The 16,396-nt window shown below is 44.8% G+C and overlaps 1 protein-coding gene across 1 annotated transcript in view; it reads left to right on the forward strand.

Annotated features, from left to right (window-relative positions):
- Positions 1-16,396, forward strand: part of WDR66 (WD repeat domain 66) — a 428,322-nt gene that overhangs the window by 392,180 nt on the left and 19,746 nt on the right. The window contains exon 21 of the mRNA XM_030218324.1: positions 12,519-12,620. Within this exon, the coding sequence (XP_030074184.1) occupies positions 12,519-12,620 (102 nt within the window). The remainder of the gene's footprint in view (positions 1-12,518; positions 12,621-16,396) is intronic.

Raw genomic sequence — 16,396 nt, forward strand, 5'->3', positions numbered from 1 at the left:
AGAGATTCACCTAAGGCAATGTACAGCAGGTACAGTTTAACATAAAACTTAAGTAGAGGAGTGTGGTAGCCGTGTTAGTCCACTCTTAAGGTTATCAATAGAAATCAAACAAAATAAAACATGGAAAAGAAAATAAGATGATACCTTTTTTATTGGACATAACTTAATACATTTCTTGATTAGCTTTCAAAGGTTGCCCTTCTTCGTCAGATCGGAAATAAGCAAATGTGCTAGCTGACAGTGTATATAAGTGAAAACATTCAAGCATTACTGTCATAGTAATGCTTGAATGTTTTCACTTATATACACTGTCAGCTAGCACATTTGCTTATTTCCGATCTGACGAACACAAGCTAATCAGAAGTAAACTTCCATCACAGACTGAAAAGGAACAGAAGGGCACACGTCCCTGTAATTTATCCAGTTGCAAACTATGCCAAAATATTTCACAGGACCCCACAGTTACCCACAAAGGAAAGATATTCAACATAAAGGGATCTTTCACTTGCTCATCTTCCAATGTGGTATATATCATTCAGTGTAAAAAATGTAACGAAGGATGCTATATTGGAGAAACAGGCCAGATGCTTAAGACAAGATTCAATTTACATAGACATCACATGAACAATACTGGTGCCAGTAGGGTTCCTACGCCTGTTGGTCAACATTATACAGGACCAGGACACTGTACCAGTGACTTCACAGTGAGAATCCTGAAAGGTAACTTTAAAACCATACAAGAACGTAAGACCTTTGAAGTCAGAATGATTGAATATTTTAACACCCAACAGAAAGGACTTAACAAGGATCTGGGGTTCCTAGCCCATTATAAACCATAAAGCTGTATTTCTCTGTTGATCACCCCACCCCTCAATTATCCACACCCATCCTGTTAGAATATCAATGATATGCTTTGATGTTCCCATGCATACCTCCGACCCACCCCCATCCTCCCACCCTGTCAGACTGTCATAGTAATGCTTGAATGTTTTCACTTATATACACTGTCAGCTAGCACATTTGCTTATTTCCGATCTGACGAAGAAGGGCAACCTTCGAAAGCTAATCAAGAAATGTATTAAGTTATGTCCAATAAAAAAGGTATCATCTTATTTTCTTTTCCATGTTTTATTTTGTTTGATTTCTATTGATAACATAAAACTTACAATGTTGTTAACAGCATAACAATAGTAAAATAACTAAAAATAAATATAAATACAATAAATGAGGTAAACTTGAAAAAAGTAGATTGAAACCTAATAACAGAATTACCATGAAACAGTATAAAAATATACACATTTAACAGCATTGGAATTCAAATACCAGAAATATAATACAATGTTAGTATAATACTAATGATACGCCCAATAAGCATGCATTAGAACATTCAACTAACTTAGATGTGATGCTAAAGAATTTCTACAATATGGCTTACCATGTAGCTGAGGGACCAAGAGCAGATATATGATGAGAACAAGATGCGTAGTACAGAGTCAATTGGGATAATTTGATGGTTAGCTAAACTCAAGGCAAGTTTGTTGTGTAATTAAGCAAGCGATAAGGAACTGATGTAAGTTACAGTGTGTGTAGCAAGCTAGTCCAGATGCAGAATGATTGTATAGTTAGTCATTAGCAGCATTTCACGTGATACCTTCTTAAACAATGTACATAAGTACATAAGTACATAAGTAGTGCCATACTGGGAAAGACCAAAGGTCCATCTAGCCCAGCATCCTGTCACCGACAGTGGCCAATCCAGGTCAAGGGCACCTGGCACGCTCCCCAAACGTAAAAACATTCCAGACAAGTTATACCTAAAAATGCGGAATTTTTCCAAGTCCATTTAATAGCGGTCTATGGACTTGTCCTTTAGGAATCTATCTAACCCCTTTTAAACTCCGTCAAGCTAACCGCCCGTACCACGTTCTCCGGCAATGAATTCCAGAGTCTAATTACACGTTGGGTGAAGAAAAATTTTCTCCGATTCGTTTTAAATTTACCACACTGTAGCTTCAACTCATGCCCTCTAGTCCTAGTATTTTTGGATAGCGTGAACAGTCGCTTCACATCCACCCGATCCATTCCACTCATTATTTTATACACTTCTATCATATCTCCCCTCAGCCGTCTCTTCTCCAAGCTGAAAAGCCCTAGCCTTCTCAGCCTCTCTTCGTAGGAAAGTCGTCCCATCCCCACTATCATTTTCGTCGCCCTTCGCTGTACCTTTTCTAATTCTACTATATCTTTTTTGAGATACGGAGACCAGTACTGAACACAATACTCCAGGTGCGGTCGCACCATGGAGCGATACAACGGCATTATAACATCCGCACACCTGGACTCCATACCCTTCCTAATAACACCCAACATTCTATTCGCTTTCCTAGCCGCAGCAGCACACTGAGCAGAAGGTTTCAGCGTATCATCGACGACGACACCCAGATCCCTTTCTTGATCCGTAACTCCTAACGCGGAACCTTGCAAGACGTAGCTATAATTCGGGTTCCTCTTACCCACATGCATCACTTTGCACTTGTCAACATTGAACTTCATCTGCCACTTGCACGCCCATTCTCCCAGTCTCGCAAGGTCCTCCTGTAATCGTTCACATTCCTCCTGCGACTTGACGACCCTGAATAATTTTGTGTCATCGGCGAATTTAATTACCTCACTAGTTATTCCCATCTCTAGGTCATTTATAAATACATTAAAAGGCAACGGACCCAGCACAGACCCCTGCGGGACCCCACTAACTACCCTCCTCCACTGAGAATACTGGCCACGCAATCCTACTCTCTGCTTCCTATCTTTCAACCAGTTCTTAATCCATAATAATACCCTACCTCCGATTCCATGACTCTGCAATTTCTTCAGGAGTCTTTCGTGCGGCACTTTGTCAAACGCCTTCTGAAAATCCAGATATACAATATCAACTGGCTCCCCATTGTCCACATGTTTGCTTACCCCCTCAAAAAAATGCATTAGATTGGTGAGGCAAGACTTCCCTTCACTAAATCCGTGCTGACTTTGTCTCATCAGTCCATGTTTTTGTATATGCTCTGCAATTTTATTCTTAACAATAGCCTCCACCATCTTGCCCGGCACCGACGTCAGACTCACCGGTCTATAATTTCCCGGATCTCCTCTGGAACCCTTCCCAAAAATCGGAGTAACATTGGCTACCCTCCAGTCTTCCGGTACTACACTCGATTTTAGGGACAGATTGCATATTTCTAACAGTAGCTATCAACCATTGTCTTCAGGCTTCTTTTAATAGATTAATTACTTAATGTTATTCCCTCTGTGTTCCTTTCTGGTGTTGATTATGATAAATATTAAAACATGTTTTTTGCCTTTTGTATGCTTTCTGTGAATGATAATGCAAGTAAACCAAACAAAATCAGCCCTGTGCCAATGTATATGATCTTTGCATTGCACCCAGCTCCACCCAATTGGGGCCCTGTCATTTGGTCCCTGCATCACAGCTCTATCATAGTAAGATTCTATTCTCACCATTATTTTGCACATTGACACCCTGGAGACAATTCTGTAAGAGAATGCTTTCTCTTAGGTACCTCAATGCTGAGTGATGAGAGCCTATTCTATAATGGAAAGGGAAAGGGGATGGGATTTAATGTACTGTCTTTCTATGGTTACAGTCAAAGTGGTTTACATATTATATATAGGTACTTATTTTGTACCTGGGGCCGTGGAGGATTAGGTGACTTGCCCAAGGTCATAAAGCGCTGCAGTGGGAAGTGAGCCAAGTTCCATTAGTCTTTAAGTCACTGCACTAACCTTTAGACTGCACCTCCTAGCCATGGCATCTGGGGACCCAGATTCTGTTATAGAATACAAGCATAACCCGGTATCAGCATGCCTTACATTTAGGTGCCCACTGTTACACCAGCCATAGACCTGATGTAATTGTGAATGCCTATCGCAGCAAAACATGTGTAACTTACTGTGTTCTGTAAGCTGTGCACATAAGTTGCAGCCCAATCCATGCCCCTCCCATGCGCCCCCTATGTGAACACCCCTTTGCATTTACATGCTATGCTCTTACAAAATAGCGTTCATTCGATTTACACACAAAAGTGCCAATTTCTATACATGTATGCATGCAGGTGGCGAGTAACTGTAAACACCTTGTTATAGAATTGCTGTTACTATGTGTTGCTGATTTCTGGTTTGCTGCTCTTTAAGTGACTGTTTTGGTCACACCTCGTGCTCCATTATCCAGATTGTATATTACTGTGCTGATTTAGATTTGATTCCACGATGGAAGTAGGACTTAATTTCTCCAAGGACAAGCAGGCATAATTTTCCCACAAGTGGGTGATGTTATCCACGAAGCCCAGTGCGGACACTGCCAAGTGCACTGTCACTTTAAATCTTGAGGCAGTACCCTCACCGTGCATGCAGGGGTGCCTTCCCACCCAGCGCTTGAGCATGGGACCAGCAGTCTATTGTTTTCCATGGAGAAGAGAGGTTGTTTTTGTAATCTCTCCTCAGCACTTTGCCTTCCCTTTCTCTTTTCAGTATTAAACACTCATTTTATATGTCTTTTTAAATCATTTTCATTTTTTTTTCAATTTTCTTCCTTTGGGGACTCTGCACCTTTCTTTTGCACCAGAAGCAACATCCTTTTTCGGATATGCATTTACTCAACCTCCCCAGGCCACAGAGCCTTTTGACCTTGCAACAGCCATCTTTCCCTCCATGTCAACGAGGGTGCCGAATGGCTTTAAGAAGTGTACTCAGTGCAGTAGGACTATTTCAGACACAGACCCCCATAATTGTTGTGTTCAGGGCTTGGGTCCAGAGCACCAAGACATAGAGGGGCATAATCGAACGGAAACGACCATCTCTAAGGTCGCCCATCTCTAAGGACGTCCCGGCGAAGGAGCGGGGAAAACCCGTATTATCGAAACAAGATGGGTGTCCATCTTTCGTTTCGATAATACAGTCTGGGACGCCCAAATCTCAACATTTAGGTCGACCTTAGAGATGGATGACCTAAATGTTGAGATGATCATAGTAACATAGTAGATGACGGCAGAAAAAGACCTGCACGGTCCATCCAGGCTGCCTTAGAGATGGTTGTCCCCGGTTTTCGGCGATAATGGAAACCGAGGACGCCCATCTCAAAAATGACCAAATCCAACTCATTTGGTCATGGGAGGAGCCAGCATTCGTAGTGCACTAGTCCCCTTCATACCAGGACAGCAACCGGGCACCCTAGGGGGCACTGCAGTGGACTTCACAAATTGCTCCCAGGTGCATAGCTCCCTTACCTTCGGTGCTGAGCCCCCCAACCCCCCCCCCCCCCAAACCCCACTCCCCACAACTGTACGCTAGTACCATAGCCCTAAGGGGTGAAGGGGGGCACCTACATGTGGGTACAGTGGGTTTCGGGTGGGTTTTGAAGGGCTCACATTTATCAGCACAAGTGTAACAGGTGGGGGGGGGGATGGGCCTGGGTCCATAAGTACATAAATATTGCCATACTGGGAAAGACCAAAGGTCCATCGAGCCCAGCATTGTGTTTCCAACAGTGGCCAATCCAGGTCACAAATACCCAGCAAGATCCGCCTGCCTGAAGTGCACTGCACCCACTAAAACTGCTCCAGGGACCTGCATACTGCTGTCATGGAGCTGGGTATGATATTTGAGGCTGGCGAAAAAAAAAATTATTTTTTTTAGGGTGGGAGGCGGTTGGTGACCACTGGTGGAGTAAGGGGAGGTCATCCCCAATTCCCTCTGGTGGTCATCTGGTCAGTTGGACACCTTTTTGAGGCTTGGTCATGAAAGAAAATGGACCAAGTCGGCCAAATGCTCGTCACTCAGGACACCCTTCTTTTTTCCATTATCGGCCGAGGACGCCCATCTCTTAATCACGCCCCAGTCCCACTTTTGCTATGATGCCAACACGCCCCCGTGAAATTTGGTCGTCCCCGCAACGGGAAGCAGTTGAGGATGCCCAAAATCGGCTTTCAATTATGCCGATTTGGGCGACCATGAGAGAAGGACACCCATCTCCCGATTTGTGTTGGAAGATGGGCGCCCTTCTCTTTCTATAATGCCCCTCATAGTGTGCCTGCATATGAAAGTGAGGACTCTTAAAGCCCACAGAACTCAGTGTGGAAACCCTATTCGTACTGTGTCGATATCTGCATCCGCAGCAAGCATAACACGGGATTTGACACTAAACGCAAATCCTACATTGACATTGGGTTCACCAGTGCAGCATCGGGATGTTCTCAGACCCAATGTCACATACATATAAGGACTTTACGTACTCGTCCTCGGGACCTAAAGCGTAAAAAAACCATCATTGTACCTCCATGCAATCTGCGCATACCTCCATGGCATCGATGTCCTCGATGTACAGGAAGCATCCATACCACAGTGACTGCTCTCCAGTTTACTCTGCATTGAGAGCCTTTGAGATATCCTACACCTCCACAGACTATTGCTCAGGCTGCGTTCACACCGCTCTCTCAGCCAGTACCAACGTCTACTTTGCAAGAGGAAATCTGGGCTATACTCGAGAAGCTTTCAGGGCTACTGATTTCACAGTCTATACAAACTAACTGGGTGCTTGCACAAGCCTCATCCCAACCCGTCGATATATTGGAGAGACAGCCACTGGAGAGGTCCTGCACATCGGCTCAACAATGATATGTACATAGTACATAAGTAATGCCATACTGGGAAAAGACCAAGGGTCCATCGAGCCCAGCATCCTGTCCACGACAGCGGCCAATCCAGGCCAAGGGCACCTGGCAAGCTTCCCAAACGTACAAACATTCTATACATGTTATTCCTGGAATTGTGGACTTTTCCCCATTTAGTAGTGGTTTATGGACTTGTCCTTTAGGAAACCGTCTAACCCCTTTTTAAACTCTGCCAAGCTAACCGCCTTCACCACATTCTCCGGCAACAAATTCCAGAGTTTAATTATGAGTTGGGCGAAGAAACATTTTCTCCGATTTGTTTTAAATTTACTATACTGTAGTTTCATCGCATGCCCCCTAGTCCTAGTATTTTTGGAAAGCGTGAACAGATGCTTCACATCCACCTGTTCCACTCCACTCATTATTTTATATACCTCTATCATGTCTCCCCTCAGCTGTTCTTCTCCAAGCTGAAAAGCCCTAGCCTCCTTAGTCTTTCTTCATAGGGAAGTCGTCCCATCCCCGCTATCATTTTAGTCACCCTTCACTACACCTTTTCCAATTCTTCTATATCTTTCTTGAGATGCGGTGACCAGAAAGAACACAATATTCAAGGTGCGGTCGCACCATGAAGCGATACAACAGCATTATAACATCCTCACACCTGTTTTCCATACCTTTCCTAATAATACCCAACATTCTATTCGCTTTCGTAGCCGCAGCAGCACACTGAGCAGAAGGTTTCAGTGTATTATCGACGACGACACCCAGATCCCTTTCTTGGTCCGTAACTCCTAATGTGGAACCTTGCATGACATAGCTATAATTCGGGTTCTTTTTTCCCACATGCATCACCTTGCACTTGCTCACATTAAACGTCATCTGCCATTTAGCCGTCCAGTCTCCCAGTCTCGTAAGGTCCTCTTGTAATTTTTCACAATCCTGTCGCTATTTAACAACTTTGAATAACTTTGTGTCATCAGCAAATTTAATTACCTCGCTAGTTACTCCCATCTCTAAATCATTTATAAATATATTAAAAAGCAGCGGTCCTAGTACAGACCCCTGAGGAACCCCACTAACTATCCTTCTCCATTGTGAATACAGCCCATTTAACCCCACTCGCTGTTTCCTATCCTGCAACCTCACTATCCAGAAACCCTATCTTCCCTGTTTGTGAAGTATCCTTGCAAGATACCTTATCCCGAACCATGCGCTTTTGAGCGACTGTCGGCCTTCCCCCCCCCCCCCCCCTTTCTAGTTTAAAAGCTGCTCTATCTCCTTTTTAAATGCCGATGCCAGCAGCCTGGTCCCAATCTGGTTAAGGTGGAGCCCATCCTTTCGGAATAGGCTCCCCCTTTCCCATAATGTTGCCCAGTTCCTAACAAATCTAAAACTCTCCTCCCTGCACCATCGTCTCATCCACGCATTGAGACTCCGGAGCTCTGCCTGTCTCTTTGGCCCTGGGCGTGGAACAGGTAGCATTTCAGAAAATGCTACCCTAGAGGATCTGGATTTGAGCTTTTTACCTAAGAGCCTAAATTTGGCTTCCAGAACCTCTCTCCCACATTTTCTTATGTCATTGGTACCCACATGTACCAAGATAACACGTTCCCGATCAACGTATGTGTCAATATCGGTGGAGGTAGTTTCTCCATCTGTGCAGACTCATCTGCCTTGACGGACTTCGACGCAGAGCTAATGCTGTAGTCAATGTACTCTTTTACATACTTCCCAAGAATAGTACTTTAAAGAGTCAGACTTAGATCTCTCCTGGGAGTCAGATCAAGACCCAAAGGACCTCTCAGCTGAGGAGTCCTATAACATTCCATCTGATCCTTCTTTGCCGCCTTAGACATAGGCCACCTTCAGAAAGTATATCCTTTCCTGGCTTTGTCTGTGAAATGACCTAAGCCATACCTTTCAAACTGGAGACAGAACTGTTTGAGGTTCTAGATTATGAATCTCCTCCTTAAGAGGGACTCACTGTTCTTTTTCATACAGTTATGAAAAATACTCTGATCAAAAACTGGAAGACTCCACTGACAGTTCAGGTAGTTCCAAATAAATTTAATACAATATATAGGATACAGAAATGCACTGGGTTTAAAAAAACACAGTTACCCCACCATTCTCTAGTTGTGGAATCTGCTTCACAATATATATATACAGTGGTGGAAATAAGTATTTGATCCCTTGCTGATTTTGTAAGTTTGCCCACTGACAAAGACATGAGCAGCCCATAATTGAAGGGTAGGTTATTGGTAACAGTGAGAGATAGCACATCACAAATTAAATCCAGAAAATCACATTGTGGAAAGTATATGAATTTATTTGCATTCTGCAGAGGGAAATAAGTATTTGATCCCCCACCAACCAGTAAGAGATCTGGCCCCTACAGACCAGGTAGATGCTCCAAATCAACTTGTTACCTGCATGACAGACAGCTGTCGGCAATGGTCACCTGTATGAAAGACACCTGTCCACATACTCAGTGAATCAGTCAGACTCTAACCTCTACAAAATGGCCAAGAGCAAGGAGCTGTCTAAGGATGTCAGGGACAAGATCATACACCTGCACAAGGCTGGAATGGGCTACAAAACCATCAGTAAGACGCTGGGCGAGAAGGAGACAACTGTTGGTGCCATAGTAAGAAAATGGAAGAAGTACAAAATGACTGTCAATCGACAAAGATCTGGGGCTCCACGCAAAATCTCACCTCGTGGGGTATCCTTGATCATGAGGAAGGTTAGAAATCAGCCTACAACTACAAGGGGGGAACTTGTCAATGATCTCAAGGCAGCTGGGACCACTGTCACCACGAAAACCATTGGTAACACATTACGACATAACGGATTGCAATCCTGCAGTGCCCGCAAGGTCCCCCTGCTCCGGAAGGCACATGTGACGGCCCGTCTGAAGTTTGCCAGTGAACACCTGGATGATGCCGAGAGTGATTGGGAGAAGGTGCTGTGGTCAGATGAGACAAAAATTGAGCTCTTTGGCATGAACTCAACTCGCCGTGTTTGGAGGAAGAGAAATGCTGCCTATGACCCAAAGAACACCGTCCCCACTGTCAAGCATGGAGGTGGAAATGTTATGTTTTGGGGGTGTTTCTCTGCTAAGGGCACAGGACTACTTCACCGCATCAATGGGAGAATGGATGGGGCCATGTACCGTACAATTCTGAGTGACAACCTCCTTCCCTCCGCCAGGGCCTTAAAAATGGGTCGTGGCTGGGTCTTCCAGCACGACAATGACCCAAAACATACAGCCAAGGCAACAAAGGAGTGGCTCAGGAAGAAGCACATTAGGGTCATGGAGTGGCCTAGCCAGTCACCAGACCTTAATCCCATTGAAAACTTATGGAGGGAGCTGAAGCTGCGACTTGCCAAGCGACAGCCCAGAACTCTTTATGATTTAGAGATGATCTACAAAGAGGAGTGGACCAAAATTCCTCCTGACATGTGTGCAAACCTCATCATCAACTACAGAAGACGTCTGACCGCTGTGCTTGCCAACAAGGGTTTTGCCACCAAGTATTAGGTCTTGTTTGCCAGAGGGATTAAATACTTATTTCCCTCTGCAGAATGCAAATAAATTCATATACTTTCCACAATGTGATTTTCCGGATTTAATTTGTGATGTGCTATCTCTCACTGTTACCAATAACCTACCCTTCAATTATGGGCTGCTCATGTCTTTGTCAGTGGGCAAACTTACAAAATCAGCAAGGGATCAAATACTTATTTCCACCACTGTATCACACTTGTGATATATATATCATGATGCAAGATCCCATGCTTCTGCTCCTGCAGGATGAGAAGCTAGAACATTAGACTCTTTTAGCAGAAAAACTTTTCATGCTTCAGTGCTAGCCAATCACTTATTGGATTCTCAGCTTTATTCCACAATTTACTTAAAATCTCTAATACAGACTACTCTATCCTTTGCAGAATTCCTTCCTCCTGAGAAGGCTGAAGAATTCCACAACCTTCACAGGAAACTTCTTGACTGTTGTAAATATTTAGCAAGGCAAGCTTTTGATGCCTTGGATATCTCTTCACGTATTTCCGCCTTGGCATTGGCAATGCGACGTCTTTCCTGGCTTACAGTCTCCAACCTTGAATCTGCTGTCCAAAACCATCTAGCAGATATCCCTTGTCGAGGAGACAACTTATTTGCTGATAAAGTTGAGGAGGTGGCCAATCTAATTAAAAAAAAACATACAGATACTATTAAAACTCTATCCAGGCCACAGTCGTCTACTTCCTCTTCTACCAGAAGATCTGTGGGAGGATTCCGCCACTCCAATTACTATATGTCAGAGCGTTGTTACAATTCCACTCCTCATCCACCTCAAAGGACTATGCCTCAGTGCTCATGTCTGAGGCAACAGCTAGGTTGAGGCAACAGTCGTCTACTTCCTCTTCTACCAGAAGATCTGTGGGAGGATTCCGCCACTCCAATTACTATATGTCAGAGCGTTGTTACAATTCCACTCCTCATCCACCTCAAAGGACTATGCCTCAGTGCTCATGTCTGAGGCAACAGCTAGGTTGAGGCAAAAGCTAGGTCAGAAATCTCAAACCCCTTCTCAGTCTAAACAACAACTCAATTTTTGACTCCTTTCTAGAATGTATTGCCAACGTATAGTTGTCTGTGCCAAGCGACCTACCGGTAGGAGGAAGGCTCATCCTCTGTCATCAAAGATGGTCTCTCATAACCTCCAACCTGTGGGTGCTATGTCCCATGTAGCATGACTACGCCCTGTGTAGGGAAAAATGACCTCCTGACAATCCACCAATAGAGTCTCGTTTCAGCTCTCGCCAGATGACATTACTTCAAGAATAGCTCTCGGCTCTCCTCCAGCAGAATACAATAGAACCAGTTCCTCTGCCAGACAGGTGTTGAGGGTTCTATTCAAGATACATTCTCATACCAAAAACAGGAGGAGTATAACCAATTCTCGATCTGCAAGGCTTGAATATGTAATGCCTTTGGCTTGACTCCATTTCTTAATTCCTCAGTGGACCCTCTCCTTTCGGTCCCAAGCTACGGGTTTACTCTCAGATACTATTTGAGTGAATCCAGAGATGCATGGGGTCTTCCATTTCAGCCCCTTCCACATCACAAGATCCTCACCATGGATGTTTCCATGGTAGGTTGGGGTGCTCACCTCAAGGGTCTTCTCACACAGGGATCTTGATCCCCAGAAGAGAAACGTTATCAACCTCCTATAACTGTGATCAGTCTGGAATGCTCTCAAGACATTTCTAGACCGCATTCTGATTTAAAGTGACAGTGCACTTAGCAGTGTCTGCACCAGGCTCTGTGGCATCACTTGTGAGAATATATGCTTACTGTCCTCGGAGAACACCTGCTACAGGTAAGTAACTTAGCTTTCGAAGTAGGCTGTAAAAACTGTAAGGCTGTTTATATCTATTCTGCATGCTGTTTTAGATACTTTAATTTGTAATTTGTCAGTTTCTATTTTGTATTTCTTACCTTTTTTTTACTTTTTATTCTTTAATTTATTTAGGGCTGCATATTTATTAAAATTTATAATCGCAATTAATCACATGATTAAAGGTATGTTATTAATTTTTCCCCCCACTGCAGCTCCTTATGACGCTGGGCAATAGAGGGTTAAATTACTTGCCCAGAGTCACAAGGAGCTGCAGTGGGGGAAAATTAAACAAATAATATACCTTTATTTGTGTGATTAATTGAAATTAAAATTTTAATCGAAATGCAGCCCGAGATAAAAGCAAAAGTTATTTGAATTAGTCAGCCAGGTTAGAAAACAACGTGATACATTTCCTCCCTTCTTCCAGGTGAGCACATGACTGAAGAAGAGCTTGCTGAGTGCCTTTCAACCCTGCTAGGTGCAAATCCAGAGGGAGGAAGCTTAGAACTGGGAAGCTACGATTCCACAGGTATCATTACAGAATGCCAGTAACTGCCTAGAAACACAGTGAAACTCCACAACAAAAAGTACAGTTCCACAAATGTTTTAAAGAGTTTCTAGAGATTTTATCTTTTATACATAACTACTTTCAAGTTTTTGGCCTGCTATTTAGGCTTCCAGATCAATTAGAACTGGATCTAATTGAACTACAGCACCTGAAGTCATCATGCTTAGAAATATTCCATCTTCTATGCAGGGGCGTAGCTACGGGTGGGCCTGGGTGGGCTCAGGCCCACCCAATTTCAGCTTGGGCCCGCCCACCCAGCTGATCTCTCCAGACTGGCAGCAGCGGCGAACTGGCGGGCAGCGGCACTAAAAGCATAAATCAGCGAAGCTCTTTGATTTCGTCCTTCGCTAGTTTGCTTTCTGTTTCCTGACCTCTCAGCGTCCCGCCTTCCTTTGATGTCATTTCCTTTCGGGCGGGCGGGATGCTGAGAGGGCAGGAATTAGGAAATGGAAAGCGAACTAGCGAAGGACGGAATCGAAGAGCTTCGCTGCTTTATGCTTTTAGTGCCACTGCCCGCCAGTTCGCTGCTGCGACTACAGAAGGAAGCCATTGATTTAAAATCTCTGTTTCTACTCCCCTGCACAGCCGTCGCCATTCACTTAAAGCACAGCAAGCAAACCAGTGAGCTGCTGTGCTGCCTGCATCCACGTTGTCTTCTTTATTCAGCAGAGGGTGGTGAGCAGAGAGAAGGATGGGTCTGGGAGGGGTGGTGAGCAGAAGGAAGGAGCAGGAGATAGATGGGGCTGGGAGGGGTGGTAAGTACAGAGTATGGGGAATGGGGGACTAATGAAGTGGGTGAAAGATGGGGGAGGAATTTAGGAGACTGGGTAAGGGAGAGACAGAGGGGGGACTGGGAGTGCTGGAGAGGGAATGAGAGGGAGATGGTCAAAGGGGAGAGAGGAGCATCGATGGACATGGATGGGAGGACAAGGACCAGGGAGAGAGGAGAAATTACTGGACATGGAGGGGAGGGCAGGGGAGAGAGGAGAATTTCTGGATATGGATGGATGGAGGGGGCAGGGAAGAGAGGAGAATTGCTGGATATGGATGGATGGAGGGCAGGGGAGTTGCTGGACATGGGTGGATAGAGGGGAGGGCAGGGGAGAGGAGAGTTGCTGGACATAGGTGGATGGAGGGGAGGGTAGAAGAGAGTTGCTGGACATGGATGGAGGGAAGGGCAATGGAGAGAGGATGGTTGCTGGACATGGGTGGATGGAGGGGAGGGCAGGGAGAGAATTGTTGGACATGGATGGAGGAGAATGAAGGGAAGACAGGAAGGAGATGCATATGGATGGAGGGGAGAAAGAAGAAATTCTGGACATGGATGGAGGGGAGGGAAGACAGAGGAAGGAGATGCACATGGATGGAGGGAAAGGGAGAGAGAAGAAATTCTGGACATGGATGGAGGGGAGGGAAGACAGAGGAAGGAGATGCACATGGATGGAGGGAAAGGGAGAGAGAAGAAATGCTGACATGGATGGAGGGGAGGGAAGACAGAGGAAGGAGATGCACATGGATGGAGGGAAAGGGAGAGAGAAGAAATGCTGACATGGATGGAGGGGAGGGAAGAGAGAGAAAGGATATATGAGGGAAAAGGAAGAGAGGAGAAAAACAGCACATGGATGGAGAAAATAGGCAGAAGCTGGATCCACTGGACAGTCAAGTCTGCGGAGGACCCAGCTTTACTTACGGATGTAGAGCAAGAAATGAAGAAGAAAGGAGGAAAGTAAAGAAATAAATGGAAAGGAAGCCCTGGAAACAGAGTTAAGAGGACAGATAGCAGAATCAGATACTGGGCCAGCATGATCAGAAAAACAAAGTCACCAGACAACAAAGGTAGAAAAAATCATTTTATTTTCATTATAGTGTTTGGAATATGTCCACTTTGAAAATCAGGTGCTCAACATTAAAAGTTTATATTTATTTATTTACTTATTTATGGCATGTTATCCCACATTAAACATGAATTACATTGGAACCTGGGATCATTTAATTTTTTTTTTCCTGGAGAGAGTAATGCATTGCCTCCCCCCCTCCAGGCTCTCTCCCCGGCTATAGCCAGCTCTGCAATTTTGAGGGGAGGTGGAAGGGGGGGGGGGCGCAGAGGTGGACTGGGGATTGAGCCTGTTGTTAAACATTTACCAGCAAACCACTGTCTAGTGCCCACCCATTCAACCTGTTGGCCCACCCAAAAATTGACTTCTGGCTACGCCACTGCTTCTATGTAGCCTGATCAGATCTTCTATGTAACCAGATCATAACAGTGATAGTCTTATAGTTGAAGAGCATGGACTTGAGTGTCCCCTAGAGCCCAGTTCAAGTGTGTTCTTATCCAGTAAGAGCCACTGCAATCTTACAGGAAAAGAGGGTCATCAGATTTCAATAAATTATGTGAGGCTGATAATGTTTCCTCTACCACCACAAGGAGTTGTAGCAGGCCTTCGAAATTAGAACGGACTCTCCTGCACTGTATTGTTCTGCAGCATTCCAACCCTCATTTTCATTTTAAATATTAAACTTCACTTAGTATTTTATGTATCAGTTTATTGAGATGAAAAACATAATCAATGTACAACTGGTAAACAAAAGTCAAACTGAATTTTCCAATAACTCTTCCCCCCTCCCACCACTCATTACCCCACCCACGCCAGGTACAAGTTTAAATGTTTAATAACTTGCTTCTTGCTGCTGGTGACATAAAGGGGCATAATCGAACGGGGCGCCCAAGTTTTCCTGAGGGCGTCCTCGCAGGTCGTCCCCACGAAGGAGCGGGGAAACCCGTATTATGGAAACAAGATGGGCGTCCACCTTTCGTTTCGATAATAGGGTCGGGGACGCCCAAATCTCAACATTTAGGTCGACCTTAGAGATGGTCGTCCCCAGTTTTCGGCGATAATGGAAACCGAGGACGCCCATCTCAAAAACGACCAAATCCAAGTAATTTGGTCGTGGGAGGAGCCAGCATTCGTAGTGCACTGGTCCCCCTGACATGCCAGGACACCAACCGGGCACCCTAGGGGGCACTGCAGTGGACTAACTGAATGGAAAAAGGCATGCAGTGGTCACTAACCACCTCCCACCCCGAAAAAAACAACTTTAAAAACTTTTGTCTTTTTTTTTTTTTTTTTTTAGAGTATGGATGAAGGACGTCCTTCGCTATACCTCCGTCCCTGTGACGGCAGTTGAAGACGTCCTTTGCTATGCCTCTGTCCCTGCGGGGAGGGGGCAGTTGAGGACGTCCAAAATGTTTGAAAGAAGGACGTCCAAACCTTCGTTATGCCTCCGCTGACACACACATACCTCCCCCCCCCCAGGGACCTGCATACTGCCCCCCCCCCACAGGGACGGCCAAATTTCAAGGGAGTGGAGTGGAGGAGTGGCCTAGTGGTTAGAGCACTGGTCTTGCAATCCAGAGGTGGCCGTTTCAAATCCCACTGCTGCTACTTGTGATCCAAAATCCAAATAAATAAAGGGGGTGTCGGAGGCATGGACGTCCTTCTCACAGAAACATCCACATTTTGGACGTCCTCAACTGCCGTCGCAAGGATGGAGGCATAGCAAAGGACGTCCTCAACTGCCATCGCAGGGACGGAGGCATAGCGAAGGACGTCCTTCACCCATACTATATTAAAAAAAAAAAGACAAAGTTTTTTTTTTTTTTCATTTATTTATAATTTTTCAAATTTTACAAGCTTAATACTTGAAACGGAAAAAAAACAGATTAGATAGTAGCAGGT

This window comes from Microcaecilia unicolor, chromosome 11 (genome assembly GCF_901765095.1).
Source record: "Microcaecilia unicolor chromosome 11, aMicUni1.1, whole genome shotgun sequence".
In the NCBI taxonomy this organism is placed as follows: Eukaryota; Metazoa; Chordata; class Amphibia; order Gymnophiona; family Siphonopidae; genus Microcaecilia; species Microcaecilia unicolor.